This window comes from Hyla sarda, chromosome 2, assembly GCF_029499605.1.
Source record: "Hyla sarda isolate aHylSar1 chromosome 2, aHylSar1.hap1, whole genome shotgun sequence".
Taxonomy (NCBI): Eukaryota; Metazoa; Chordata; class Amphibia; order Anura; family Hylidae; genus Hyla; species Hyla sarda.
Window position 1 is genome coordinate 68070390 of NC_079190.1, and position 27762 is coordinate 68098151.

The 27762-nt window shown below is 40.7% G+C and overlaps 1 protein-coding gene across 1 annotated transcript in view; it reads left to right on the forward strand.

Moving 5' to 3' along the window:
- Positions 1–27762, forward strand: part of COG6 (component of oligomeric golgi complex 6) — a gene marked incomplete in the record, with an annotated part of 135025 nt that overhangs the window by 74327 nt on the left and 32936 nt on the right. The window contains 4 exon segments of the mRNA XM_056561982.1: positions 551–642; positions 1251–1315; positions 5307–5398; positions 9741–9858. Coding sequence (XP_056417957.1) covers positions 551–642; positions 1251–1315; positions 5307–5398; positions 9741–9858 — 367 coding nt within the window.

Genomic DNA, 27762 nt, shown 5'->3' on the forward strand with positions numbered 1-27762 from the left:
AGAACAGAGCCACCTAGCGGCCACTTTTTCAGTCACATTAAAAACATAAGGGTTGAGAATTTTAAATAGCAGAGTGTCTTATAATTACAGGAAGGAACAATATTAAAGTTTAGTTTGGTGACAGGTACTCTTTAACATAATAAAAAGGCTAGCTAACCCTTATGCTGCAATGATTACCTCATGTTGTTCAAAAACAGATAAGCTTACGAAAAATATATATATTTTTTTTTCTTTGGGTGCCCTACTTCTCAAAAGGAGGATCAATACATGATTTGTGTTTTATTATTTTTTTTGTTTTCTTTTTCTTTTTTTGTTTTATCTGATGTTTTTAAAACTTGATAAACTTTGCCCCAATATTGAAATATTGAACAACAAGCTTTGCTATTTACCTAATTCTGCTCAGGATCCCTTGGGCCAGTTCTGTTTCCTCAATGTTCGATCTTGTGTCATCTTGTGTGTCTTATACGGTCTATAGAGATTGAGATTGTTTTGAACTTGGCAAATGTCTGTATGGGTTTTTAGTCATAGCTTTATTTTATTTAATAAAAAGGTATGTTGGCGACATGCTGGCCTGGCTACATCAAGCTACTGCATCCGAGAAAGAGCATCTGGAGTCCCTTTTAAAGCTGGTCAACATCCAAGGTAAGTGGTACTTTTAGTATTCCTTGGGATAATGTAAATATATATTTTTTGGCATTGAGGGAAGATAGAAGATCATCTGTATTGGCTTATTCATAAGACTGTGTAACTTTATGCCTCTCCACAATGATGAGTACAGGCCTCTGCCTGAAAAAAAATCTCTTGCCATTCTAGAGAATTGGAAATGTATTCACATCACACTCTACATTGACAACCAAAATAGCCCTTCAGATTAGAGATCAATCTGGAAAGAATTGTTTTATACTAATTTCTTCTTTATTTCTCCATAGTATAAGATTATGTTCACACAACAGAAGATTTGCGGGAATGTCTAATTCTGTGAACATCAGATTCTGCTAAAGGACATTGGAAGTTCTCTTGTTCACATGGTGCAGCAGAATCCAATTAAAAAGAATGGGAATTTCCAAATGGAATTTTTCGGACTGATTCCGTTCTGAAATTCTGTCGTGTGAACAAGATTGTTTGATCCATATATTGGATTGGATGACTTGGTTTTTGTTGCTTCTTTAGATTTATTTATGTTGACCCTTTGCCTTTAATATTTTTATTTATTTATATATTGCTTTAAATGCAATTTTTTTTTTTTTTAGGAGTTGAAGACAATATCCAGGATGTGGTAGGACACATCACAGAAGGAGTCTGCAGGCCATTGAAGGTAAATCAGTATTGTTAGCCCACTAGCCCAGTATCGTTCTCAATATACTAAATTTTGGTTTAAAATAAGCCACCCGGTAAATGTTCTAAAATTCTAAGCAAGGATTGTTGTGCAGTCACTGTGCAGCTGTCTATATACTCTAATTTTAAACAATTACTAAGAGACACACTGGGGCAGCAGTTTCTAGAGATATATATGCCTGTACATCAGGCAGTAGACTGCAGATAACTAGAGTAATGTAAACAAAGTATATTACAATGCTGCACTACGCAAATCCCACTGCATGCATTTTTTCTCTCAGGTCTGAATCACAGTCCTCCCACTCTACCTACTCCCCTCCCACAGCATTCCTGCCATTTCCCTGCCCAGAGCTGTTTCTCATTTCACAGCAGACTATTGCACAATCAGTGAAGTTGCAGCACCCACTGCATTAATTTCCTTTCTGTTCCTCTGCCTGTGTCATTCTTCGGCACAAGGCATCATTAGTCATAGCTTTATTTTTATTAAACACACATCATTCTCCCTGAATGTCCTATAAAAGATATAGATATCTATTTGTGTAAATCCAAGGAGAAAGCGGCACAGCCAGAGTAAAGATAAGTGTAGTTTATTAACCCTTCAGTGACAAGCAGGTACGTTTTGTCTCCACAATAGAGAGTTTTTTAAGCAGTTTAAAGGCTCTATTGTGGATCAGAAATGTAGCTGCATGCAACTGATGGGGTGGGTAAACTACACTCCTCTTTACTCTGGCTGTGTGGAGTGCCGCTTTCTCCTTAGATTTGCATTGATTCTCTAGACAGTGGGTCTGGTCCTGGAGCTGAGCACCCCAATTGGATTGCTAAATCCTCAATTGGACTACAAGTCCTAGCTCTGTACTTAATCATTTTTTTCATATGTATATGTGAATGACAGAGAGATGGTGATTTAGGCTGTAGTGGCTGAGGTGGTGGCATCACTCAGGGGTTGGGACTTTAGCTCAGAGACAAAATCCAGCCACACCTCTTGAAACAGCGGAGGATGATGCACTGACTTAGCAGAGAGGGAGGAGCCAGGGAGCTGGTCACAACACCACATTTCAAATGAAAGAACTACACAACGTCAGGGGTGAATCATAAGAATGCTAAGCAGTACAATATGTGATAACCCACACTAAACCAGTACAATATGTGATAACCCACACTAAACCAGTACAATATGTGATAACACACACACTAAGCCAGTACAATATGTGATAACACACACTAAACCTGTGCAATATGTGATAACACACACTAAACCTGTACAATATGTGATAACACACACTAAACATGTACAATATGTGATAACACACACTAAACCAGTACAATATGTGATAACACACACTAAACATGTACAATATGTGATAACACACACACTAAGCCAGTACAATATGTGATAACACACACACTAAGCCAGTACAATATGTGATAACACACACTAAACCTGTACAATATGTGATAACACACACTAAACCTGTACAATATGTGATAACACACACTAAACCTGTACAATATGTGATAACACACACTAAACCTGTACAATATGTGATAACACACACTAAACATGTACAATATGTGATAACACACACTAAGCCAGTACAATATGTGATAACACACACTAAACCTGTACAATATGTGATAACACACACTAAACCTGTACAATATGTGATAACACACACACACTAAGCCAGTACAATATGTGATAACACACACTAAACCTGTACAATATGTGATAACACACACTAAACCTGTACAATATGTGATAACACACACACACTAAGCCAGTACAATATGTGATAACACACACTAAGCCAGTACAATGTGATAACACACACTAAACCTGTACAATATGTGATAACACACACTAAACCTGTACAATATGTGATAACACACACTAAACATGTACAATATGTGATAACACACACTAAACATGTACAATATGTGATAACACACACTAAACCAGTACAATATGTGATAACACACACTAAACCAGTACAATATGTGATAACACACACTAAACCTGTACAATATGTGATAACACACACTAAACCTGTACAATATGTGATAACACACACTAAACCTGTACAATATGTGATAACACACACTAAACCTGTACAATATGTGATAACACACACACTAAGCCAGTACAATATGTGATAACACACACTAAACCAGTACAATATATTATATATTTTGGGGTGATAAGTTTTATTTAAATACAATTCTGATATGGGATTATTTCTTTACTTGCCTTGTTACCCTCACTTCAACCAATTTTGGAAGGCATTGTGCGAGGAAGACTGTGTGTGTCCCCCATGGGTCATTAGCCGGTGGTCCAGTGCAGCAGTAAAAGTTTTAGACCACTATTTAACAAATACTTTATACTTGAAAATTACAATAGAAATCTTGAGGTTTCACTGGAGTTTCACTTACTTTTTTTTGCATATTACTCTACGCTATTGCAAATTACTCTATTATAACCTCTGCACTTATTTCCCATCACTATTTACAGTGTGAAAATAATGTGGGTTCAGTATGAAATGTTTTTGTATTAATTCCTCAAGACACCAGAAGGTCACATTCTGCTGTTATCATCTTCATTTCTCATCATTGCTGTGGTTCAGTCCACAGAGAAGAATGATAGCACAATCATTTACTCAAGGTTGTGTTTCCATGTGACTTTTTTATGTAAATGTGGGAATCTTATTTTACATCGTGGCTTACAGAAACTGTCCCCCAGCCCTAATTTTTTTTTGTTTTGTTTTGCCTGGACAACTCCTTTAACCCCTTAAAGGAAAACTGTCAGCTTGCTCCCCCCGCACTAAGCAGCGGTAGTGGCTGGTAGTGCGGGGGACGCTGATCACTTTGATGCCTACCGTGCCCGGATCAGCCACGCCGTTCGGCCGAAATCTTCGATTTTCTGTATATGCTAATTAGGTGCTAACTGGCACCGGCGGGGTTACTGGCACTCTGAGGTCAGCACCGCTCGTCCGCAGCGCCACCCAGTTCATCAATATTCCTCCCCTCCTTCCGCCTCTCTCTACATTACAGAGCCGGGAGAAGGTATTTCTAATATGAAGGCCCCTCAAATCCACTTTTAAACTGAACTGGTCCCTGAAAAATGCAGATTTTGAAAAATTTTTTGAAAAATTTGAAAATTGCTGCTGAACTTGGAAGCCCTCTGAGGTCTTCCAAAAGTAAAAACATGTCAACTTTATGATGCAAACATAAAGTAGACTTATTGTATATGTGAATCAATATATAATTTATTTGGAATGCCTATTTTCCTTACAAGCAGAGAGTTTCAAAATTAGAAAAATGCAACATTTTCAAATTTGTTATGATATTTTGGAATTTTTCACCAAGAAATGATGCAAGTAATTTACCACTATGTTAAAGTAGAATGGGTTTTTTAAGCGTCCCTGTCGAATCCCACAAAAAAACAAAAAAATGTATATGTTACTCAGTGCTTACTCCTGACCATTTTAATGCATGATGCATTTTAATGCATGTTTTACCCTGTTGCCAATGGTTATGACCATTCGCTGAGATGGTCGCACATGTTCAGTTCAACTGCATAGTGCAGTCTCTACTGTGAATGCAAGCAATAGAGAATTGTGAGAAAGTGTGTGCTCTGTTGGAGGGAAGCAAGAAGTGATTGGATCCATGGGGAGAAGAACAGTACGGTGATGTAGCACAAGCACAGCACATTTGTCCTTCTTTATATGTGTTTTTAGTACACATTTGATGTTACTAATTTTGCTTAGTTGGAAAACCCCTTTAAGCAGTTGGCTGCATCCATAAGTGATATCAAGTAAATCTGTATGGACAGAATTTGACTTCTTGACTACTGATACAGCCAGTTGTTTTGCTGTAAACTGTCTAGATCCCAGATGGGATATTTGTTAGGTTAGGGGTAAGTACACTATATGTAGTTGCAAATGTTCTGAACTTTATGTGATTTTAAATTTTAGGTCCGCATTGAGCAAGTTATCATTGCAGAGCCTGGGGCAGTGCTGTTGTATAAAATCTCTAACCTACTGAAATTTTACCACCACACAATAAGGTTAGTATGTCTGACACAAACACCCTAGAATATTGCATTCCAGGTTATGAAGTCATACAGCATCATAGTAGATATTTTTGGTATGGTTTCTTTTTGGCAGTTTGCATTCTGAAAGGCTATGGATATCTTCTAAAATTAAAATGTTGTTGTTGCTCATTTGCTTTGAGGACCGTTCCGATCCTTTCTTCCGCTCCTGTGCCTGGACTGTCGGGGAGCATTCCCCTCCACATAAACAAATTGCAAACAGGTTATGTCCAGCACCACGGTAGCTTGTAGAACATCAAGCTTTTATTGAAGAATTAATAAATTCATACAGGCATAGCATAGTCTCCTACGCGTTTTGCACAGTAGTGCCCTTAGTCATGGCATAAAAACACTGTCCGTGCAGGACAAAACCTATTTGCAGCTGTTGTTGTTTTTTTTATACTATAATTTATGGCGAAAAAAAACGCCAAAACATTTTAGCAATTGATTTTAATTAAAGCCAACCTGTCAGATCCCCCCCCCCCCCAAAAAAAAAAAAAAATCAATATGTTACTTAGTACCTAATCCTTACCATTTACGTCTATTTTTTTTATGCCTCTTTCGCGTATATTTATTATAAAATCCCTTTTTTCACTAGCTCACAGTGTTAGACATCCTCTCAGGGAAGAGGGCGTGTCCCTCCCTTGTGGTGATGGGAGGTGATTGGTGTGTCTGCTCATGCAGCCTTGTCTATTAGTCATCACTTGTCCATGACTCATTGACAAGCCTGATGCTGCTGCAGGACTGGTTAGTATCCCAGTAGGTATGTGGACCCCTAGTGGTGGGATTTTCAGGAGCAGCTTTCTTTATTAATGGGGTAGAATTGTTTTATTTTTTTGTTTTAATCAACTGATGCCAGAGAGTTAAATAGATTTGTAAATAACTTCTTTTTAAAATCTTAATCCTTCCTGTACTTATCAGCTGCTGTATGCTCCAGAGGAAGTTGTGTAGTTCTTTCCGGTCTGACCACAGTGCTTTCTGCTGCCACCTCTCTCCATGCCAAGAACTCTCCTGCTCTGGAAGGTTCCTGACATAGACAGAGGTGTCAGTAGAGAGCAGTGTGATCAGACAGAAAGGAAATTCGAAAAGAAAAGAACTTCCTCTGTATTATACAGCAGCCGATAAGTACTGGAAGAATTAAGATTTTAAATAGAAGTAATTTACAAATCTGTTTGACTTTCTGGTACCAGTTGATTTAAAAAAAAAAATTTCCACCGGAGTACCCCTTTAAATATTCAATTTTTTTTAAACAACCATATTACAAAAGGTATTTGATTTTCATCAGTAACAACATATAAAAAGATTTTGTATCTGACAGTGCCCATTTAAACATTTTGTAGCCTTTGTCGCCTGCAACACACTGCATGCTGCTTTATGCTGTTGAAGTTAAAGGTGTACACCGCCTCTTGACATCTTATTCCCTATAAGATGTCTGATCTCCGAGGTCCCACAGTTGGGACCCACGCGATCTCTCTCTCAGTGTGTGTGTATATATATATTATATTATATTTTACCTATTTTCTATGGGATTGCCTGTGGTCCTATATGTAGGGTGCACTGTAAATGCTTAGATGCCACTGCTTGTGTATTCTCTGAATGACAGACAACAGAGGGATCTGTACTGGGACCAATATTGTCTAATCACTGGGAACAGGAGTCGTCCCCATTCACAAGAAAGGTAGGAGGGAGGAATCAATCAACTATAGGCCAGGAAGTCTGACATCAATAGTGGTGAAATTAAAGGAAATCTGTCATCAGAATCACCCGCACTAAACCTGTTACACAGGCTTGTAGTGCGGGTGATCCTGATTAAAACGCTTCTTACCTGGTTAAAAATGGTTCAGCTGTTCTTCAGATATCTTTATTTTTAGTTTTCTGTTATTCCCTGGCTTGGGACTCAGTGGGAGGTGTTATCATCTGGGACTCGGCCACACGTCATATGAGCTGGGCGGAGCTGCCGCCCGGCTCATGAATATTCATGACCTTATCCTCGTAGTCTAACTCCTTTTTCTAGGTCTGGTGGGGAGGGCCGCGAGGATAAATTCATGAATATTCATGAGCCGGGCGGCAGCTCCGCCCAGCTAGAATGACGTGTGGCCGAGTCCCAGATGATAACACCTCCCAGTGAGTCCCAAGTCAGGGAATAACAGAAAACTAAAAATAAAGAGATCTTAAGAACCGCTGAACCATTTTTAACCAGGTAAGGAGCGTTTTAATCAGGATCACCCGCACTACAAGCCTGTGTAACAGGTTTAGTACGGGTGATTCTGATGACAGATTTCCTTTAATGGAAACCCTACTAAAGGATAGGATTATGAAACATCTAAAATCCCATGGATTGCAAGATGAAAAACAACATGGGTTTACTTCAGGGAGATCATGTCAAACTAATCTTATTGATTTTTTTGACTGGTTGACTAAAATAATAGATGGCGCAGGGGCAGTAGACATTGCATATCTAGATTTTAGTAAGGCTTTTGACACTGTCCCACATAGAAGACTTATCAATAAACTACAATCATTGAGCTTGGACTCCCATATTGTTGAGTGGATTAAGCAGTGACTGAGTGACAGACAACAGAGGGTTGTAGTCAATGGAGAATATTCAGAGCAAGGTCTTGTTACCAGTGGGGACCTCAGGGATCTGTACTGGGACCAATATTGTTTAATATCTTCATTAGTGATTTCGCAAAAGGTCTCGATGGTAAGGTATGTATTTTTTCTGATGACACAAAGATATGTAACAGGGTTGATGTTCCTGGAGGGATACGCCAAATGGAAAAGAATTTAGGAAAACTAGAAGAATGGTCAGAACTCTGGCAACTGAAATTTAATGCGGACAAGTGCAGAATATAGAATATTTGACATAGTCCTGACCTCAGTATCTGAGGAGAGGGATTTAGGAGTAATTATTTCAGAAGACTTAAAGGTAGGAAGACAATGTAATAGAGCAGCAGGAAACGCTAGCAGAATGCTTGGATGTATAGGGAGAGGTATAAGCAGTAGAAAGAGAGAAGTGCTCATGCCACTGTACAGAACACTGGTGAGACCTCAATTGGAGTATTGTACGCAGTACTGGAGGCCGTATCTCCAGAAGGATATAGATACTCTAGAGAGAGTTCAAAGAAGAGCTACTAAACTAGTACATGGATTGCAGGACAAAACTTACCAGGAAAGGTTAAAGGACCTTAACATGTATAGCTTGGAAGAAAGAAGAGACAGAGGGGATATGATAGAGACTTTTAAATACATAAAGGGAATCAACACGGTAAAGGAGGAGAGCATATTTAAAAGAAGAAAAACTACAACAAGAGGACATGGTTTTAAATTAGATGGGCAAAGGTTTATGCAGTAATATCAGGAAGTATTACTTTACTGAGAGAGTAGTGGATGCATGGAATAGCCTTCCTGCAGAAGTGGTCGCTGCAAATACAGTGAAGGAGTTTAAACATGCATGGGATAAGCATAAGGCTATCCTTCATATAAGATAGAGATAGGTATAAGGCTATCCTTCATATAAGATAGGACCAGGGACTATTCATAGTATTCAGATTATTGGGCAGACTAGATGGGCCAAATGGTTCTTATCTGCCAACACATTCTATTTTTCTATGTTTCTATATTGTAGGCGCTGTGTTGTTTTAAATTGCTTTATATAGATTTTTCATTTGATTGTGTTCACAATGAACTAAATAAAGGTTCTTATTATTTCAAAGGTTTGAAGGTTCACTATTATTAGTTGTGGATCTTTGTTGTTGTTTTTAGTGTTATTTGTTGATTTATCGTTTTGTTACAAGCCCAGATAAATACTGACTGGTTACATAGGTCCACATCAATTACTGTGTGCTGGATATTATTTCCTGTATGTGCCGCTGCATAATGCAGAGACATTTGCATTAATATTTGTACCTAATCATTTAGTAATTGTAACACTAGTATATTGAGTTACACAATGGAACATTGGAGAAAATGATAAATAATAGATGGCAGTTCTCCATGCATTATACCTCGGGTGTAAAGTGATAATAATATAAAAGGGGCTATTGTTACAACCAAACCAAGGGCAATGACTGGTTTAACAATGGTTTTGGCATATAAGAAATATTCTACTTTGCTACTGTTAAAGTGATAGATAATAATTTTAAGATAACAGAATTGTTTCAGAACTAAATAGTCCTATAAATGTACCTATCATGTATGACACGTGTCCCACGGGTTGGGTTATCCACAGGTCTTTTTTAAGGCACATTACATTAGAATTGCTGGGTATTGTATTTACTATTGGACGGGATATTTAACAACTACTATTTCCTTTTAGTGCTATCATTGGCACAAGTGGATCTGCACTTCTGACTACAATAGAGGAAATGCACTTATTAAGTAAAAAGATATTCTTCAACAGTCTGACTTTACATGCAAGTAAACTGCTGGACAAGGTAGGTAACTGAGACATAGAGACCTATTGTTAAAATATGTTGTGACTTTACTCTCTTTATTCTCCTCACTAATATCATAGATGGGATTTGACCATTCACAATAGGTGATGATCACAGATTCTCTCTTTCTCCTCCCAGCACACTGATACGTGGGCCAAATGTACTCTGCAGCTGACTTATTATTATTTTCAGAGAGTAAGTTTTCTAGACATACTCTGTGACCAGTGTAACGAGTATGCCTAGAAAACTCACAGTTTGAAATTGAGTGAGCTCAAGGTGTTGTTTCCTTTGGCCCATGTGGATGCTGTAAAGTATGCCTGTAAATGCTGCAAAATGTGTATTAAAGGGGTAGTCCAGTGGTGAAAAACTTATGCCCTATCCTAAGGATAGGGGATAAGTTTGAGATTGCGGGGGGTCCGACCGCTGGGGCCCCCTGCGATCTCTCTGTACGGGGCCCCGGCTCTCCGCCGAGATAGCGGGTGTCGACCCCCGCACGAGGCGGCGGCCGACACGCCCCCTCAATACATCTCAATGGCAGAGCCGGAGATTGCCGAAGGCAGCGCTTCGGCTCTGCCATAGAGTTGTATTGAGGGGGCGTATCGGCCGCCGCTTCGTGCGGAGGTCGACACGCCCCCTTCCCGCGGGCTGTCGGTGCTCCGTACAAGAGATCGCGGGGGGCCCCAGGGGTCGGACCCCCCGCGATCTGCAACTTATCCCCTATCCTTCAGATAGTGGATAAGTTGTAAACCACTGAGTCACCACTGGACTACTCCTTTAATAGAATAAAGAAAGTCTGCAATCAGAAAATAATAGCCAAAGAGAAAAAATAAAAGAATTGGTGATGCATTTCTTTAGTCTTATTCAGTTTTTTTCCTGATAATGGTTAAAAAGATAAATCTGCATAATCTGTGATCCAATTTTGGTGGCTATCTGCCATCTTCTCTAGAGATGAGCGAACTTACAGTAAATTCGATTCGTTACGAACTTCTCGGCTCGGCAGTTGATGACTTATCCTGTGTAAATTAGTTCAGCCTTCAGGTGCTCTGGTGAGCTGGAAAAGGTGGATACATTCCTAGGAAAGAGTCTCCTAGGACTGTATCCACCTTTTCCAGCCCACCGGAGCACCTGAAGGCTGAACTAAGTTATGCAGGATAAGTCATCAACTGTCGAGCCGAGAAGTTCGTGACAAATCGAATTTACTGTAAGTTCGCTCATCTCTAATCTTCTCCTCTATGGTAGCCAGGACAGTGAGTTTTGGTGTTCCACATGAATACTATCAAAAACATAATCCCTTTAAGATAACAGAATTGTTTTACAGTAGAATTATATAGTCCAATAAGCATATGGATCATGTACTAAAGGCCCATGGTCAGCATCTTTGAGTGTTCCTGTAAATTATCCTTCAGGACTCCTGCCAGATATTAAAGTGGTTCTCTGTTTTGGAGAATCCCTAATTAGAGTCCTTGACAATAAGCTAATCACAAAATGCCCCCTGCAGAGACCTCCAGTGACTAGCTGGTATCTTTGGGGAAAGTTGGCAGTAAGTGGTAAAGCTCCCTACAGCCCCACTATAGAAGAAACTGAGCATTACACTGTCCCAAGTTATATCAATGTGTTGTCTGTGTAATGTAGGACATGACAGCCCCCCCCCCCTGCTCTCCACTCTAACCAAGCAATGAGGATCATGAGCTATTTCTACAAAATATCTATTAAAATTAATATGGCTACCCTCAAAAAAGTCATGGTTCACGTTAGACCGACCATCCTTCATGTCAGAAAAGTCCCTGAGGATGCGCTGATTATATGATATGTCCTTCTACTGGGACCTCCAAATATCAGATGTAATTTGTGAAGATTTCCAGAAGCAAGAGTTTAATTTAGATGAAATGAAGCATCGGATAGGTCCTGTTAAAATCAATTGATATTTGTGTAATACACAGTTGTTAATCCTCCAGAGTGAGTGTCGCTCTTTGTAGTTGCCCCAATTTACAGATGAAGATCCTGTAGGTTGTAATCCAGAATTTCCTAGTAGGGTTTAAAAATTTTTGTAGATAATAAATATATATTTTATATAATTTTTTTTTTTTTTGTACCTTGTACCAGGCACCCTTCAACCAGAACAGGTCATTAAATTTAAGATTAGTTAGTTTGGAAAAAAGTTTCATCACAGTGTAGAAATATATGAATAAACAGATCTTTTCTAGTAACCGTTTTATACCTAAGTATGTAACAGTAACAAGAGAAAAGAAGATTTTACCGTAATCACAGACGTGAATTCTTTACTGTAAGAGCAGTAATTCCATGGGACTGCCTGCCACCTGATGTTGTGATGGCTGATTCAATAAACAACTTCAAAGGGGGTGGGGAGGGGCTGGATGCCTAAAGTTATGGATATTAGATTTGATAAGGTAGTTATATGACTGACATATTACAAATGGGAAGGACATGGGCGATGGGAAGGACATGGGGCGATTGATATCAGGTTTTTCTTTTCTCTGGATCAACATATTTAGTTTTTGTTTTTGTTTTTTCAACATTAAAAGCTGTGTAACTAACCCTACTTAAAGGGGTACTCCGGTGGAAAAGTTTTTTTTTTTTTTTTTTTTTTTAAATCAACTGGTACCAGAAAGTTAAACAGATGTAAATTACTTCTATTTCACAATCTTAATCCTTCCAGTACTTATCATCTGCTATATGCTCCACAGGAAGTTCTTTTCTTTTTGTATTTATTTTCTGTCTGACCACAGTGCTCTTTGCTGACACCTCTGTCCATGTCAGGAATGGGCCGGAGCAGGAGTGGTTTGCTATGGGGATTTGCTCCTGCTCTGGACAGTTCCTAACTTGGACAGAAGTGTCAGCATAGAGCACTGTGGTCAGACAGAAAAGAAATTAAAAAAGAAAAGAACTTCCTCTGTAGTATACAGCAGCTGATAAGTACTGGAAGGGTTAAGATTTTTAAATAGAAATAATTTACAAATCTGTTTAACTTTCAGGTACCAGTTGATTTAAAAAAAAAAAAAGTTTTCCACCGGAGTACCCCTTTAAACAGGAATTGTTACTCTGCGTCCTCATACTTCTTTGTGACACTTTTAATGAAATATCTAGTGTGTCTCGTAGAAATTGTACTCATGGTGGCCATATTGGCTGTCAACCAGCTTTCCAAACACAGGGAAACCTTTTTTAATTAAAGGGGTATTCCGGGCAAAACATCTTATCCCCTACCGAAAGGATAGTGGATAAAATGTCTGATCGCGGGGGGCCCGCCGCTGGGACCCCCCACGATCTCCCTGCAGCAGCCCGCATTCTATGCGTAGCTGCGTTTGAAGTTTCGGAAACCGCCGGGCTTCCCGTCTCTCCTTTCGATAGGGGAAAATATGTTTTTCCCGGAATACCCTTTAATATTAACAATGTTTTATTTATTTATTCAATAATTTATTATTTTTGTACATTTTCTTTAGTAAATCTGCCTATGTAATGAAATAAAAAGTGTATGCACCTGTTCTCTCCTACATAAGGAAAAGCACGAATGTGCTCTTTTTCATTTCTGTTTATCCCAATTCAGTCAGTTCCTGAGGTTTATCAAGATCGTACATGACACAAAGTGAGCTTCTCGCCAGATTATTATTGGTATTGATTGTGCTTTGAACAAGCTGTTCCTGGTCTCAAATTTGCCGTGTTCAGGGATATTTTTACTTTCATTTAAACCTGAAGTAGGATAATGTTTTCACCTAGACATTGCACGATGCTCATGCTTAAGCTTCTAGTTTACTGTTATCCTTGGCTATATACAAGACTGCTTTAAGTATCTGGTATTTAATGCCTCTATTTCATTAAGGGGTGTACAAATATAGACTCGCTGGTGGCTTATTTACCTCGGCAGTACATTGAGAAGTAGGAATATAAACTGCCAACATAAAATGGCAATATTAGTTTAAAGAGCTGTCTCTAAAAGTTAGTATTAAAATTGACAATTTGTTGCTTTATTACAGTACCAAAATCCATATAGGCTGTCTTTGTAGTGCTATATTTGCCTATATTGGCCAAAACTACATGGCAAAAGGCTGACACATGGATCAACCGCATTTACCTAAATACACAGGAGGTTAGTGTGGTTGATCGGGAGTAAAGAGTTGCAGATATATAGCCAAAACTTTTTGCAACCAGGGGCGTTTTCTGAGGCTAACTGCAACTATACGTCCTGTCCACATCACCCTCTCATCCATATGCATGTTCTTTACAGCCTATGTGACCTCCTTCACGAAGTGCTCATCTCTCCTCCTTTCTCTCAAGTCATTGCGACATGTGACCTGGCATTTTCAGAAATTTGGCTCTCCTTCTGTTGACCTCGGCACTCCAGCTCTCTCTTACGTCATAGGCGGAATAAGCAATGGAGCTCCCTTTTTGCGGAGCACCGCAGCAGTGTGAACTAAGTCATATAAAATCTAGTGGTTTTAGTTAAGGCTAAGTTCACTCTACCACTGGGCTTTGCTAAAGGGAGTTCTGTTACTTAACCTGTTTTAAAGGATGGGAGTTGATTATTTTTTTTTCTTCTTTATCCTCTCAACTAAAATACAGTAAAAATATTGGACACTCAACAGTCCCCATTCAGGTCAACTGGGTCTGGCGGGACACGTCGGTGTCTGTTGTGAAAAGGGTCAGTTTTGCCTCCTTTATGGCGCTAAATGGACCCTAAATAGAACGTAGCCCAGAAGCTGTATTAACAAGCCCTTAAGTGTTATGCAAATTCTGAAGAAATGCTTAACCCCTTAAGGACATAGTCCATTTAGCCCTTGAGGACCAATTTTTTTATTTTTGTGTTTTCATTTTCTTCTAACTTTTTTTTAACGTTTTATTAATTTTAAAAAACGGATAACACATCATAGACTAGTGTCTGCCACAAAACAGAAAACAAGAATAACAATCAAGTACAAGAAAGGTTTCATATATAAGTATGAAGAAGGAACAAGTGATCTGTGAGGCATAGTAGAATAACTACAAAGTTAACTCTAGTCTAGTCAATGGCATTAATGCAACTGGAAATAATCATACTATTCACGGATATAATGAACAGCACTTATCATAAGGAACATAAATTATGTATCGATGTTGTCCGCAAAACAGAGAACAACAATAACAATCAAGTACAAGAAAGGCGTCATATATAAGTATGAGTAGGGAACTAGTGATCTATGAAGCCTAACAGAATAATTGCAAGGTTAGCTCTAATCCAGTCCGTGTCTTTAATGTCTCTAGATATAATCATACCATATACTCATGTAATAAACAGCACCTATCAGAAGGAGTGCTGAGTAGTTTATCAAGCGAGTCTCAAGCATCAGTGGCGTTAAGCAAGCTGTCAGCTACTGGGGAGGAATTAGGTAGTAAGCATTAATATCCAATCCAGTTAAGAGATGGGAATATCTGGTGAGCACCTGGAAAAGAGGAAAATGAGAAAAACAAAGAGAGTAAGAAGGAAAAAGAGAGGAAAAGAACATGTTGAAGGTAGTGGAGAGAGAGAGGGGAGTAGCACATCATAGAAACCACTTAAGGCAGTGAAAGTTTGAGAGAAACATAGTGGGGACTATGAGTCCACACCTCCCAATGCTTCCTAAAGGTCATATCACGGTAGTTAGCTAAAGCATAAGTATGCTCATAATCACAGGTAAGGTTAGTGTAAGACAAAATGTCTGACAGGGAGGGTACAGTGGTGGATTTCCACTTCTTCGCAATATGCAATTTCGTGGACATGAGTATATGTGCAATCAATGACCGAGCTTCCGGAGCAAATGAATCTAAGTCAATCAGAAGAAGCGCTAAAGACTAGATTAAGGATATGTCACTATGTATCATACTAGAAAGGATCAGTTCAATGCTCCTCCAGAGTGCGTGTAATGTAATTTTTGGGCAGCTCCAAAGTACATGCAACAGGGTACCCACCTGTCCACATTTTTGCCAGCATTTATCTGAGCAGGAGGGATCTATTCTATGGATGGTTTTAAAAAAGGCTTCCTGATGCGTGGTGCATTTAAAAAATCATTTAATGTAGGTGAAAGTGGAGCTCCATTGTTCCAATGAGATAGAGATGTCAAGATCCCTCTCCCACCTAGTCATAAATGGGAGGGGTTCTATAGTAGATTTGTCGCCCAGTGAGTCATAAAAAAAGGAAATACCCCGCATTGACGTGGAAGAGGCATTTAAAGTCCACAAGAGACGGGCAGGGATTTTGAAAGAATCAAGCCAACCAGTGGTCAGTAAGCTGCGTATCTGGAGACCTTTATAAAAATCCCTGTTAGGTATGGAGAACCGTTCTCTGAGAGACTGGAAATGTAGGGAGCCTGAGTCATCTAAGATATCATTGACTGTGGTCATGCCCGCCGCTGTCCAATTCGAGAGGTCCAGACCAGGGATGCAAAAGGATAAATAGTCTAATGGAATGTATCTAGGTGGGCATCTAACAAAGTTAGAAAACCCTTTAAGGGAAACCCTCCACACTCTATCAGATATGTCAATTGAGGATAGCAGGGTCTTTTTAACGGTGCGTTAGTCGGTGTGGCAAACATTCTAGACTTAAAGGGGTACTCCGGTGGTCAACGTGTTTTTCCGTTTTTGACTTACCCTATTTGTTTTCTATTTCTATTCTAGTTGTTTAGCCTACTCTATTTCCGTTCTTTGTTGTCTTTTTATCCCCCACTTTGTTTTCCTATCTTTGCTTCTATTTCCTGTTTCTTGCTGTGCTGAAAACTATAAATCCCAGCATGCCACATGCCTTGCTGGTTTAGGGCGGCTCCTTTTTTTTTTTGTTCCGCCCTTTACCCATCCTACTATTTTCCCGGGTCGGCCCCCTTATACACAGCACACTAATATAATCAGCCCTGGTTGGGATACACTGGCATACACACACAAAAGGGACTACAACTCCCAGCATGTGTAATTCAGGAGTCTTCAATCTGTGGTATAACACCAGCATGCTGCCTCTGTAGTCTCCTGGGGGTTGTAGTTCACCACACCTCTGTAGGGCATACACCAGTGTTTCCCAACCAGGGTGCCTCCAGGTGTTGCAAAACTACAACTCCCAGCATGCCCTGACTGCCTTTGGGCATGCTAGGAGTTGTCATTTTGCAACAGCTGGAGGCACACGGGGTTGGGAAACACTGGTGTAACATAATGTGTATGCTGAATAGGCTAGAACAGCGTTTCCCAACCATTGTGCCTCCAGCGGTTGCAAATCTACAACTCCCAGCATGCCCAAAGTCTGTCAGGGCATGCTGGGAGTTGTAGTTTTGCAACAGCTGGAGGCACACTGGTTTGTAAACACTAGCATACAGACACACAACAGGGACTACAACTCCCAGCATGTGTCATTCAGGAGTCCCACCCTCCCCCTTGACATATAGAGATCATTCCCAGTATGATATTTATTCCCCTGCAGTCCATACATCCCCAGCCCGTGCACCTTCTCATCCTCCCCTTCAGATAACACTTATCTTCTCTGTGAGGTCCTTCTCCTGTGCAGACCTGCGTCCTTAGAATACAGAGCAGGGGGGAGGGGAGGTGAGGAGCTGTGTACTCAGCTGGATGAGATGAGGGGGAGTGGCTTATGTTTCTCATGCAGACAGAGGAGGGAAGAAAAAAACAAAAGCTGTGACATCTTGTCCACAACATACTCATAACTGTGAACAACAGTAAAAGAAAACCCTCTGAACTACAGAACTTCCTGCCAAACAAACAGGTAAGAAAAACACATACATGCTGCCAAAACATATAACACATGTATATTGCAAAAAAAACAAAACTTACAAAGAAGATGCCATAAAGTCAAAAAAATTTACCGCCGGAGTACCCCTTTAAGGGAACACTCTACACTGAATGTTTGTTCCAGGGTCACCCACAGTTTGTCTGTATTTCCCGTCCACCAGTGTTTCAATTGGTCAAGAATGCAATCTTTATAGTAGCTTTCAATGCAAGGCTTGCCAAGCCCTTTCGCCAAACTGCTGCGTATCATAACTTTCCTGGGCACTCTAGGGCGTCTGTCCTGCCATATAAACCTGTCAAGCATGCCATTAACAGTGCAAAAATAAGAGGTGGGTATCGCTATAGGCAACGTACGAAACTGGTATAACAGTTTGGGCAAGAGCAACATTTTAAAGGCCGCCAGACGCCCACACCAAGAGAGGATCTGCTTGTTATAGGCAGCAAAAGAAGCAGAGAGAGTAGACAATAGAGGTAGAAAATTAGCCTGGAAAAGCGAAGAAGTAGGAGAGGTCAGCTGGATGCCAAGATAAGTGATGCTGCCAATCCAAGGGGAAGAGTGGTGTCTGGGATTCCAACAACGCTGGGGGCAGTTGAATAGGCAATGCCTGTGATTTTGCAGTATTCAACTTATAATAGGATACGTCGCTAAACGATTGTAGAATCTTAAAAAGAGCTGGAAGAGACGTGGCAGTGTTCGTCAAGGTAAGGAGGACGTCATCTGCAAAAAGAGCTAGTTTGTGTTCTATATTCCCAATGCGCACCCCAGAGACTTTGCTGCATGACCTAATCATCTGGGCCAAGGGCTCTATGGTAATTAGGAATATCAGTGGTGATAAAGGGCAGCCTTGACGAGTGCCAATCGACAGGCCGAACCGGCGAGAAATTGCACCAGTGGTGTATACACTCGCTACCGGGTTGGAGTAGAGTGCCTGTATTGATGCGAGAATAGAGCCACTAAAACCAAACACTTTTAAGGCAGCAAAAGCATATCACCAGTTCACCCTGTCGAAAGCTTTTTCGGCGTCCAGTGTTAAAAAAACAGATGGCAATTTGGTATGCTCGCAATGCTGGAGCAGGGATATAACCCGCCTAGTGTTGTCAGGGGCCTGTCTTCCCAAGGTAAATCCCACCTGCTCACGTCCCAGTAAGTAAATTTGTAGTCGGGAGGCCAAAATTTTGGCGTAAATCTTAACATCTCCATTCAGGAGAGAAATAGGGCGATAGTTAGGCACCTGGTCTGGTGACTTGCCTGGCTTTGGTATGGTGGTAATCAAGGCATCTAACATGTCGGGGGGCAGTGTTCCCGTGTCAGCAGCAGTGTTGAAAACCCGCAGTAAGTGGGGTGACAAGATAGGAAGAAATCTTTTATAATACTCATTGGGAAGGCCATCAGGGCCAGGGGTCTTGTTGTTAGGCAGTGATTTCACAGCATCAGCTATCTCCATGTCAATAAAGGGAACATTGAGAGAGACTAGGGCAGAAGAGGAGAGTTTGGGAAGGCGTAAAGAAGAGAGAAAAGCATCGATCCCCTCCTGAGACGGCTGGGGGCAGAGAGGCTTTGCATTTAAATTATAAAAACTCTCATAGTAGTCCTTAATGGCGTTGGCTATTTGACATGGTGAAAATTGTGGTATCTGAGTTTTAGGGTGATTCAAGACTTATATACGGTGTTTGTGGCAGGCAGGTTTGAGTTTCTTGGCCAAAAGAGAACCAGTCTTATTGTCTTTTAGGTAGAATGACAGCTTAGATTTTTTTCAGTGACTTTTCGTAATCGTAAAGCAACAAACGCCTTAAATGCAGCCTCTTAGCTCTCAAGTGATTTTCTGTTGCCTCTGTGTATGAAGACTTCTGCAAAGCATCTAAGGTGGTTAATTTGTCCAGAGATTCGGTAATTGCCTGAGTTCTCCATTTTTTCAAAGTAGCGCCCAGTTGTATAAAAGTACCACTAACCAAGTCGTGGTGGGGCTAATATTTGGAGTCACATTGAATGAAAAATACTCTGCCAACGCCCCTTCCAATAAAGCAGAATGACCAGAGTGTGCTATTAGGTGCGTATTAGCCCTTCACACACAGTTGTTGCATTTCGGAAGTACGTCTCTAATCGTGATAGCCACAGGGGCCTGGTCAGAATCCCAATTTCGAGTCCCAATCTCTGAGTGAACTATCTTGTCAATCAGTGCCCTGTCAGTCAAAATGAGGTCTATTCTAGAAAATGTTTGGAATCTTGCTGAACAATGCATGTAATCACCCTCAGTGGCGTGTTGTAAACGCCATATGTCGTATAAATCGTATTGGAGCAAAACTTTATGAAGGCAAAAGGCACGCCTAGTGCTCCTGGAGGATTGGTCCACCTGCGGCGAGACAACAGTGTTGAAATCTCCATAAAGGACCAAAGCCTCTCTGCGCAATGTTTGAACCTTGCGCCAGATTTTAGTTAAAAAAAAAGCGGGCCTTGGTGGTTATGTGGAGCATAAAGGTTAACAATGGTGTATTCGATGTTGTCTATAGAGCACACTACAATGAGAAATCTGCTTTGTGGATCAACATACTGCGCTAGAACAGTGACCGCCACCCTATCGCTAAAAGAAATAAGGACACCTCTTTTCTTTTTCTGAAATATAGATGAGATAATTACAGGGAATTTTCTGTGGCGCAAGTTAGGGGGATAAGTAGCCAACAGATGCGTCTCCTGCAGGCATAGGACGTCTGTCTCTTCCCTCAGAGCCTCACGCCACATGAAATTCCGCTTATATGGGCTGTTGAGCCCATTTACATTAAGCGACAATATCTTCAACCCCATGCTTTAGTAGAAATTGTATGTAAAAGGGAGAGAGGAAGAGAGAAGGAGCAAGTAGACAGAAAGAGCAGGTAAGAGAGGTGCTCACCAGGAAGTCGCGGGCTTGGTAGTTTCGACTCGAGTGTCTCTTACGTACTGGAATGCTGAACAGCTGCTCAGGCGTTAGCGATCAACTGCAAATACTATGAAAAAGAGAGCAATAATGAAACCTGAAGAATAAAATGGAAGAAAAATAAAGGCAAAATAAACAACAATGGAGGATAAACACACACAAAGGAGCAAGTACAGCAAGGGGAATAGAGAGTGAGCAGTGCGTATCACTATAGATACTTAACGTGGGGGATGTGTTAAAGAATGTATACTAAAGCAAAGAAGCAAGACACATTTCCCTGGAATGCACAACAAACCGACAGAAATGCGTTCTAGATCCTGGAACATTGACGTGTCGAATTAGCAAGTCCTGCAATTAGTCTGGAGTCAAGGTATGGGACAGAGAGCCGCGGCATTCTGAGACTGGGTATCCCCAGGTGGATAATGCCGCAAGTCCCATATCGGTGGAAGTAAAGACGTGCATCTTGTTCTGACGCTGTATCAGCAATTTTATGGGAAATCCCCAGCGGTAGGGGATCTCGGATCTGCGCAGTTCCTGCCTGAGCGGGTGTAAGTTTCTCCTTGCTTGTAAGGTAGCTGCAGACAAGTCCACATATAGCTGGATGTCCTCATATGGAGCAGGCAGGGTCTTACGCTTTCTAGAGTATTGTAGAAGCAAGTCCTTAGTCTTATAAAAGGTATAGCGTTCAAGAACATCTCTAGGAAGGTCCTCCGGCAGCGATTTAGGTTTAGCCACACCATGAGCCCTGTCAATGCTGTATTCAAATGTTGGCAAGTCATTCAAATGGCAAGTCAAATCTTGGACGCATTTGGACAATTGAGAGTTGGGCACATCTTCTGGTATGCCTCTAAATTTTATATTATTACGTCTGTTGCGATCTTCGGAATCAACCAGCTTTTCTTGTACTGCAGCCAGTTGGTCATCTAAAGTGTTATGCGTGTCGACCAGCTCATTATGAGCTTTCGCAAAGGACGCCATTTTCTGTTCCACATGATTCATCTGTCCCTCTAAGGCCGCCACTGATGTGCGGATAGGGCGCAGTATAGAGGAGAAGTCCTTATGCAAGGAGGTACGGAGTAGAAGCAACATCTCCTGCAGGGCAGCTTCAGAGGCTGCTTTATCCGAAGCCACATAAGAAGCAAATGCGTCCGCATCAGCATCAGGAACACCTCTGATGCTGGCAGGGGCAGCTGACCAGTCATCTGCATCAGTGGAGGTAAGCCGCGGTCTCTGCTTAAGTGGACTAACCTGGGGTGAGGATGCGAGGCGGCGCGGGGAGCTGCTGCTATCTTTGCGAGCCCCTGTGAGGTTGCATGTGTCCAAAACTAAACAACAAAACCCCAAAAGGAGGTACTAGGGTCAATTTACTCACAACAATTTTAGGGCCACCATACTTTCCTGACGAAGCTGGGGTGCCAGTGAAACGTTGGAAGGGCTGGCTAAGTTTTGGTGATTTTAATAAGCAGTAGCCACCGGCTCCCAATAGGTAGGAGATTGAGCTATCCAAACGCTCACTCTGTAGCATTCAGGAGCTTATAAAAGACACAGGAGTCAAGGAGTCCGGTGGCAACTGTGGTTTTAAAAGTTAGTGGTGGTGTCATTACATCCACTTGCAGAATCACACAATTATGTGTATCACAGTTTATATTTTAAATGGAATAATAAAAGGTACATTTTAAATTGGGGGGTATTTAGTTTAGGGTTCCCCTAGGGGGGGTTCCCCTAAAATTGTTGTGAGTTGCATGTGTCCAGGGGCAGGGTGTCATCACTCCCGTCTATCTCGGCCTTTGCAGGCTCACGGGCAGGGACCGTCCACTGGGCAGGCAGTATACAGGTAGGAGCAGCTCTGGATCCCGGTGTAGGGCGTCGCACACCAGTAGTGTCTCCGCCAGGGTTTTTCTGCAGGAGCGGCAGACGAGAATGCTGCGTTGGCGAGGCAGCATTCCGAGGCAGAGGAGAGGCAGCACCATCTTTGCTAGCGTGCGCGGCTGTCTTCTCCGGCCAAAAAACTTTTGTAGAGTTTGTCCATCTCCCGGTTTGTTGTTTCTTTTTCTGCCCATGGTAGTCATAATGACCTACAGGTCAGTTAAAGCTGCTGTGAGAGTCGACAACAGGCAGCAGAAGCTAGTAACGGAGTGTCTGCTACGGAGCTCTGAGCTCAAGTGGCCATTAGGTTCAGCGGCCAAACCATGCCCCCTTCTTCTGACTTTTTATGAGACATAACTCCTTTTTTATTTTTTCATCCCTAGAGCCAAATCAGGGATTGTTTGTTCCACGGCCAATTGTACTTTGGAATGAAACCTTTCATTTTACCATAAAATGTACGGCAAAACAAAAATATTTGTGGGAGGAAGGTGAAAAAAAGAAATCAACAAATTAGAAAATTTTAGGGGTTTAGTTTTTATACAGTACACTTTATGGTAAAACTGACCCAGTATCTTTATTCTGTAAGTTAACTTTATTCTACTTTATTATCAAAATATGTATGTTTTAAAATTGTCCTCTTATGACCCCCATAACTTTTTGGCTATACGGTTCTGTATAAGGGCAATTTTTGTTGTTGTTGTGATCTGTACCTTACAATCTTCTTTACTAAATGTGTTAGTCTAGTTTTAGATAGTTGACTTAAATTTCTATATATTTTTATTATAGTTTAATAGATCTATTAGCTTATTCATCATGAGGGGGGCTACACAGGGAATATGCAGGAGGCAGGGGAGCTCGGCAAACCGCCTCCCTGCCTCCTTTGCACATTGTGTGTTATCTGAACCTGTATTAAAGTATGGTATATTACTATACCTCATTACTACCACATTACTACATGGTTCACAACAGATCAACTGGATATAGCCATGTAACTCAATATGTTTGGGATTTTAATTTCTCTGTTCTAGCCTAAAGACATGCATGAAGTATATCTGCTGCACTTATATCTAATAAACAGCTAAACAATGCACAGCACAGTACTTGGAAGGCAGCACAATACAGCAGATGTGTATAATTTGCTACAGCAGATGTATGCTCATTACCGTAACAGATCATCCCATATTGCTTCACAAGGTGGTAAATGATTCGTCTTCATTTCCACACTTTTTATGTGTCACTGTAAAATGATGTTGGTTTATACAATTATCCTATAAATTCCTGGAACACAATCGGTTGTCACTATTTTGCAGAGAAATCTATGTTTCAACACAAGCTATTCTATTGTGTGATTTTTACTTATAGCAAAAAAAAAAAATACATTATGTATTTTTTCTAGTTAAATGATCACTGTTATTCCAACAAATTGCTCCCAAGGGATAGTCAAAAAAGACTAACCCCTACAAAACAGCTCTAAGCTGTTGGTCACTAGGTGTCTCACTTCCCTACAGTCGGCTTTCCACTTCCTGTTATCAGGGGAAATCTGTCCCTGTTAAAGGGGTATTCCGGGAATTTTTTTTATTTGACTTTGCTACAGGGGCTGTAAAGTTAGTGTAGTTCATAATCTAGTGTCTGTACCTGTGTGTGACGGTTTCCTCACAATTCTTATGTGATTTTCATCCCACTATTTATTTTTAACAGCATACAAAATTACTGCTGTCTCTGATTTTTCCCAGCTTGCAATGCGGTCGAGACCTGACATCACTAGTCAGCTGATGACGGGGAGCCTGTCTGCTTCAATGGGTGGAGAGAGCAATCTGCAAGTAATGCAACAGCTGGAGACACCCTGATTTAAAACCACAGGTCTGCAGCTCTTTTTGTGTTTCAATGGGTGGGGTGGCTGATGTGTGGGAAGGAGGAAAATGATATCATGGAATTTGTAGGCAAAAAAGAAAACTGAAAACAGGAAATACAAGTTCAGAGAAAGCTAGCCACAGTGTTATGGTAATCTCACAGCATAGCCATTTAGCCCAAGACAAGTGCAGATCCTTCCTAAGCATGTCCATTACTGTCTGCCAGGTACGTGCTAAAATCACTTTATGCTGGAGAACCCCTTTAATAGCTAAATCGGGATGAGAGGCAGGGTTTACCAGGTGCTATGTACAGGTGAAAAGAGAGCCCGAGAAAGCCTGGGCTGTATATCTTTTAAGCGAGTTTGCCTGCTGAAGATGGTCCACACTATTCCTCAAAGGTAAATCAAGGCTTCCTCCTCCTTTACCACCCATAATACTCAAGGCAGCTGTCCAAAAAAGTAAGGTAAAGGTTCAGCTCACCATAAGCAGCATGCAGACCCAGATCGCAATGAACTCAGCACACCTTCCAGCGGAAGCCAAGGAATGAGCAAGGGCCGTGTTCCCAGGTGTAAGGATGAAGCAAAAATGAGGAAAATCCGGCTCCCAGGACTGGATAAAAAATAGGCTTTAATGAATCATATTAAATTCCAAAAATAGAAAAGGGGGATGAAGTAAAAGCACAAACGAAACGCACCAACGCGTTTCGACTTGTTAACAAGTCTTAATCATGGTCAATGCTACAGACAACAGATATACCTTATATACTATTCAAAAAGGTGACATCACCCTCTAAAATCAGGTGAGCACCCGGCAAGAGGGAAAACAAGACATGGATATGACTGCACAAATGGTATGAACTGGAGAAACATAGTACACAGCAAAAGTATGTATACTTAGTGACCTCTAATATATGTAACTCAGGTCGTGTCTAAAATTGAGTCTAGAATTGAGATTAGAATTCAAGAACATCTCCATATACCAGACAATAACAAGATTACTAACAGATCCATGTCAGGTTTCACTAAACACATCATTGATAAACATACAGGTACTATTCCACAAATTACTGTGACAGGCTTAGAGAGGGTACGCCCACCATCACGGGGGGGTGACTGGAGTAGGGCTGTGTTCAGACGGGAAGCGTATTGGATTTTAGTTTTGGATACTCGCTTCCCACATGGACTCAATTTTAGACACGACCTGAGTTACATATATTAGAGGTCACTAAGTATACATACTTTTGCTGTGTACTATGTTTCTCCAGTTCATACCATTTGTGCAGTCATATCCATGTCTTGTTTTCCCTCTTGCCGGGTGCTCACCTGATTTTAGAGGGTGACGTCACCTTTTTGAATAGTATATAAGGTATATCTGTTGTCTGTAGCATTGACCATGATTAAGACTTGTTAACAAGTCGAAACGCGTTGGTGCGTTTCGTTTGTGCTTTTACTTCATCCCCCTTTTCTATTTTTGGATTTTAATATGATTCATTAAAGCCTATTTTTTATCCAGTCCTGGGAGCCGGATTTTCCTCATTTTTGCTTCATCCTTACACCTGGGAACACGGCCCTTGCTCATTCCTTGGCTTCCGCTGGAAGGTGTGCTGAGTTCATTGCGATCTGGGTCTGCATGCTGCTTATGGTGAGCTGAACCTTTACCTTACTTTTTTGGACTGTGTACTTCCGTGATGGGTTCGTGCTAGCCGCAAAATTCACTTAGAAAGCCAATTTGTGCTTCTCTATAAAAGAATATTCTGCAGTCACCACACAATTGTGTATTTATATATACCTCTCAGCCACAAAACGAGCATATAACATATTATTGTCCGTATTCAATTTTGAAAGATGTCTACACAAACGAATGATACAGATATACCTATACCTGAATCTAATGTTTCGCAATTAATGGATTTTTCTACACTCAATAATGTTTCGCATAAAGCCAGAGTGGCTAGTGTTTTTTCTGGTGATGAAAACGCATCGTGTCTTTGACCTTAAGAAACTTATGTGGGATCTCGAGGCCTTAAAATCACAACAATTAAAAGTGTGGTGGGATGCAACTACGTTGACACAATATTTAGAGAAACATATGATTCCCAGAGGTCTTCGTATACGTAAAAAATCTACCGTGATATATGATGAAGATTTCTCCATGAGATGGAATGAAGCACTCACCAGGTGTTCTTTGGAGCTAATGAAGCTTATAGTGGAGAAAGAGGAGCTTAAACTAGCAGATCTAGAGTCCAGCATCAATAAAATCATGGTATCTATAGAACCTTATAAGAACTCTGCTGACCTAGAATTGCTGCAAAATAGTATGAATGAACATATTAAAAAGCTCGAGGACACGGTAACCAGTATTAAGAAATCTAAGTTTAACCGTGATCTAAAGGATTATTCCACTAATGCGGTTTATGATTGGCACACTAAGAGATCTCGCAGACCCAGATCTATATTAAAAAACTCTCACACCCAGAATATACCCCAGCCAAGAAGAAATGTCAGCTTTAGCTCGTCTGAAAACGATATAACTGACTATGGAACTGAAAGTGAGGGAGAAACTCGTGATTACACTGACGGGCCTACAGGATCAAATCGCAGTGTTTCACAACAACAAATACCGGCAAAAAACGGAAAAACGCAGGTGCCGCCACAATCTGCAAAAACGCATTATGTGAACAGGGACAACCCTCAAAACATAAGAGGAGACGCAGGAGGCACAGATCGGGCCGAAAACACAAGAACCATTTACAAAAGAACGCACAAATACCAACAGAAGTACAAACAGTGAGCTTTTCTGTCATTAATCTATCGGCACAGGTTTTGACCCAGGCCCAAATTGAGGTTCTTGAGAAAGGGTTAACTTTTGTGCCGTCCTGCAATTTCGATTTATATAATACCCTATTGGATGTCAATAAATTTGTACGACTACTTACCGTTAAAAGACATTTTTTTGAAGTATGTGAAACTGATAATTTTTTGGATAGTATGGATCCTATTAATACTCTGGGACATAATAGCCTACCACTCCACAGTGACTTCACAGAACAAATGAATACACAAACCCTTGTGGATTTACAATATGAAACTACTGAGCATATTGATGTTGTGGAAAATACATTCAAAACATTTACAGCAAAAAATCCAAATTTTTACCCAATTCAATCCAGATCGGAAGGTATGGATATTTTTCAAACTAGGGTCGAAGAGGACTTGAAAAAATTGTACCACCAAACTACATCCATACCTCATCATAATTTAACTTTTTCTCAACGACAGGCTTTGCGTGATCTATCTAATAACAAAACACTGATCATCCGTCAATCAGATAAAGGAGGTTCAGTGGCTGTAATGGATGCGTTACTTTACAAAAAATTGATACTAGAAATGTTGAATGACACACAAACCTATCGACTCCTCACCAGTGATCCAACCAATATTGTAAAGAATAAATTATCTCATCTTCTCGAAGAAGGCGTTACACTATCTATCATAACGAAAAGACAAGCAGAATATCTTCTACCAGGT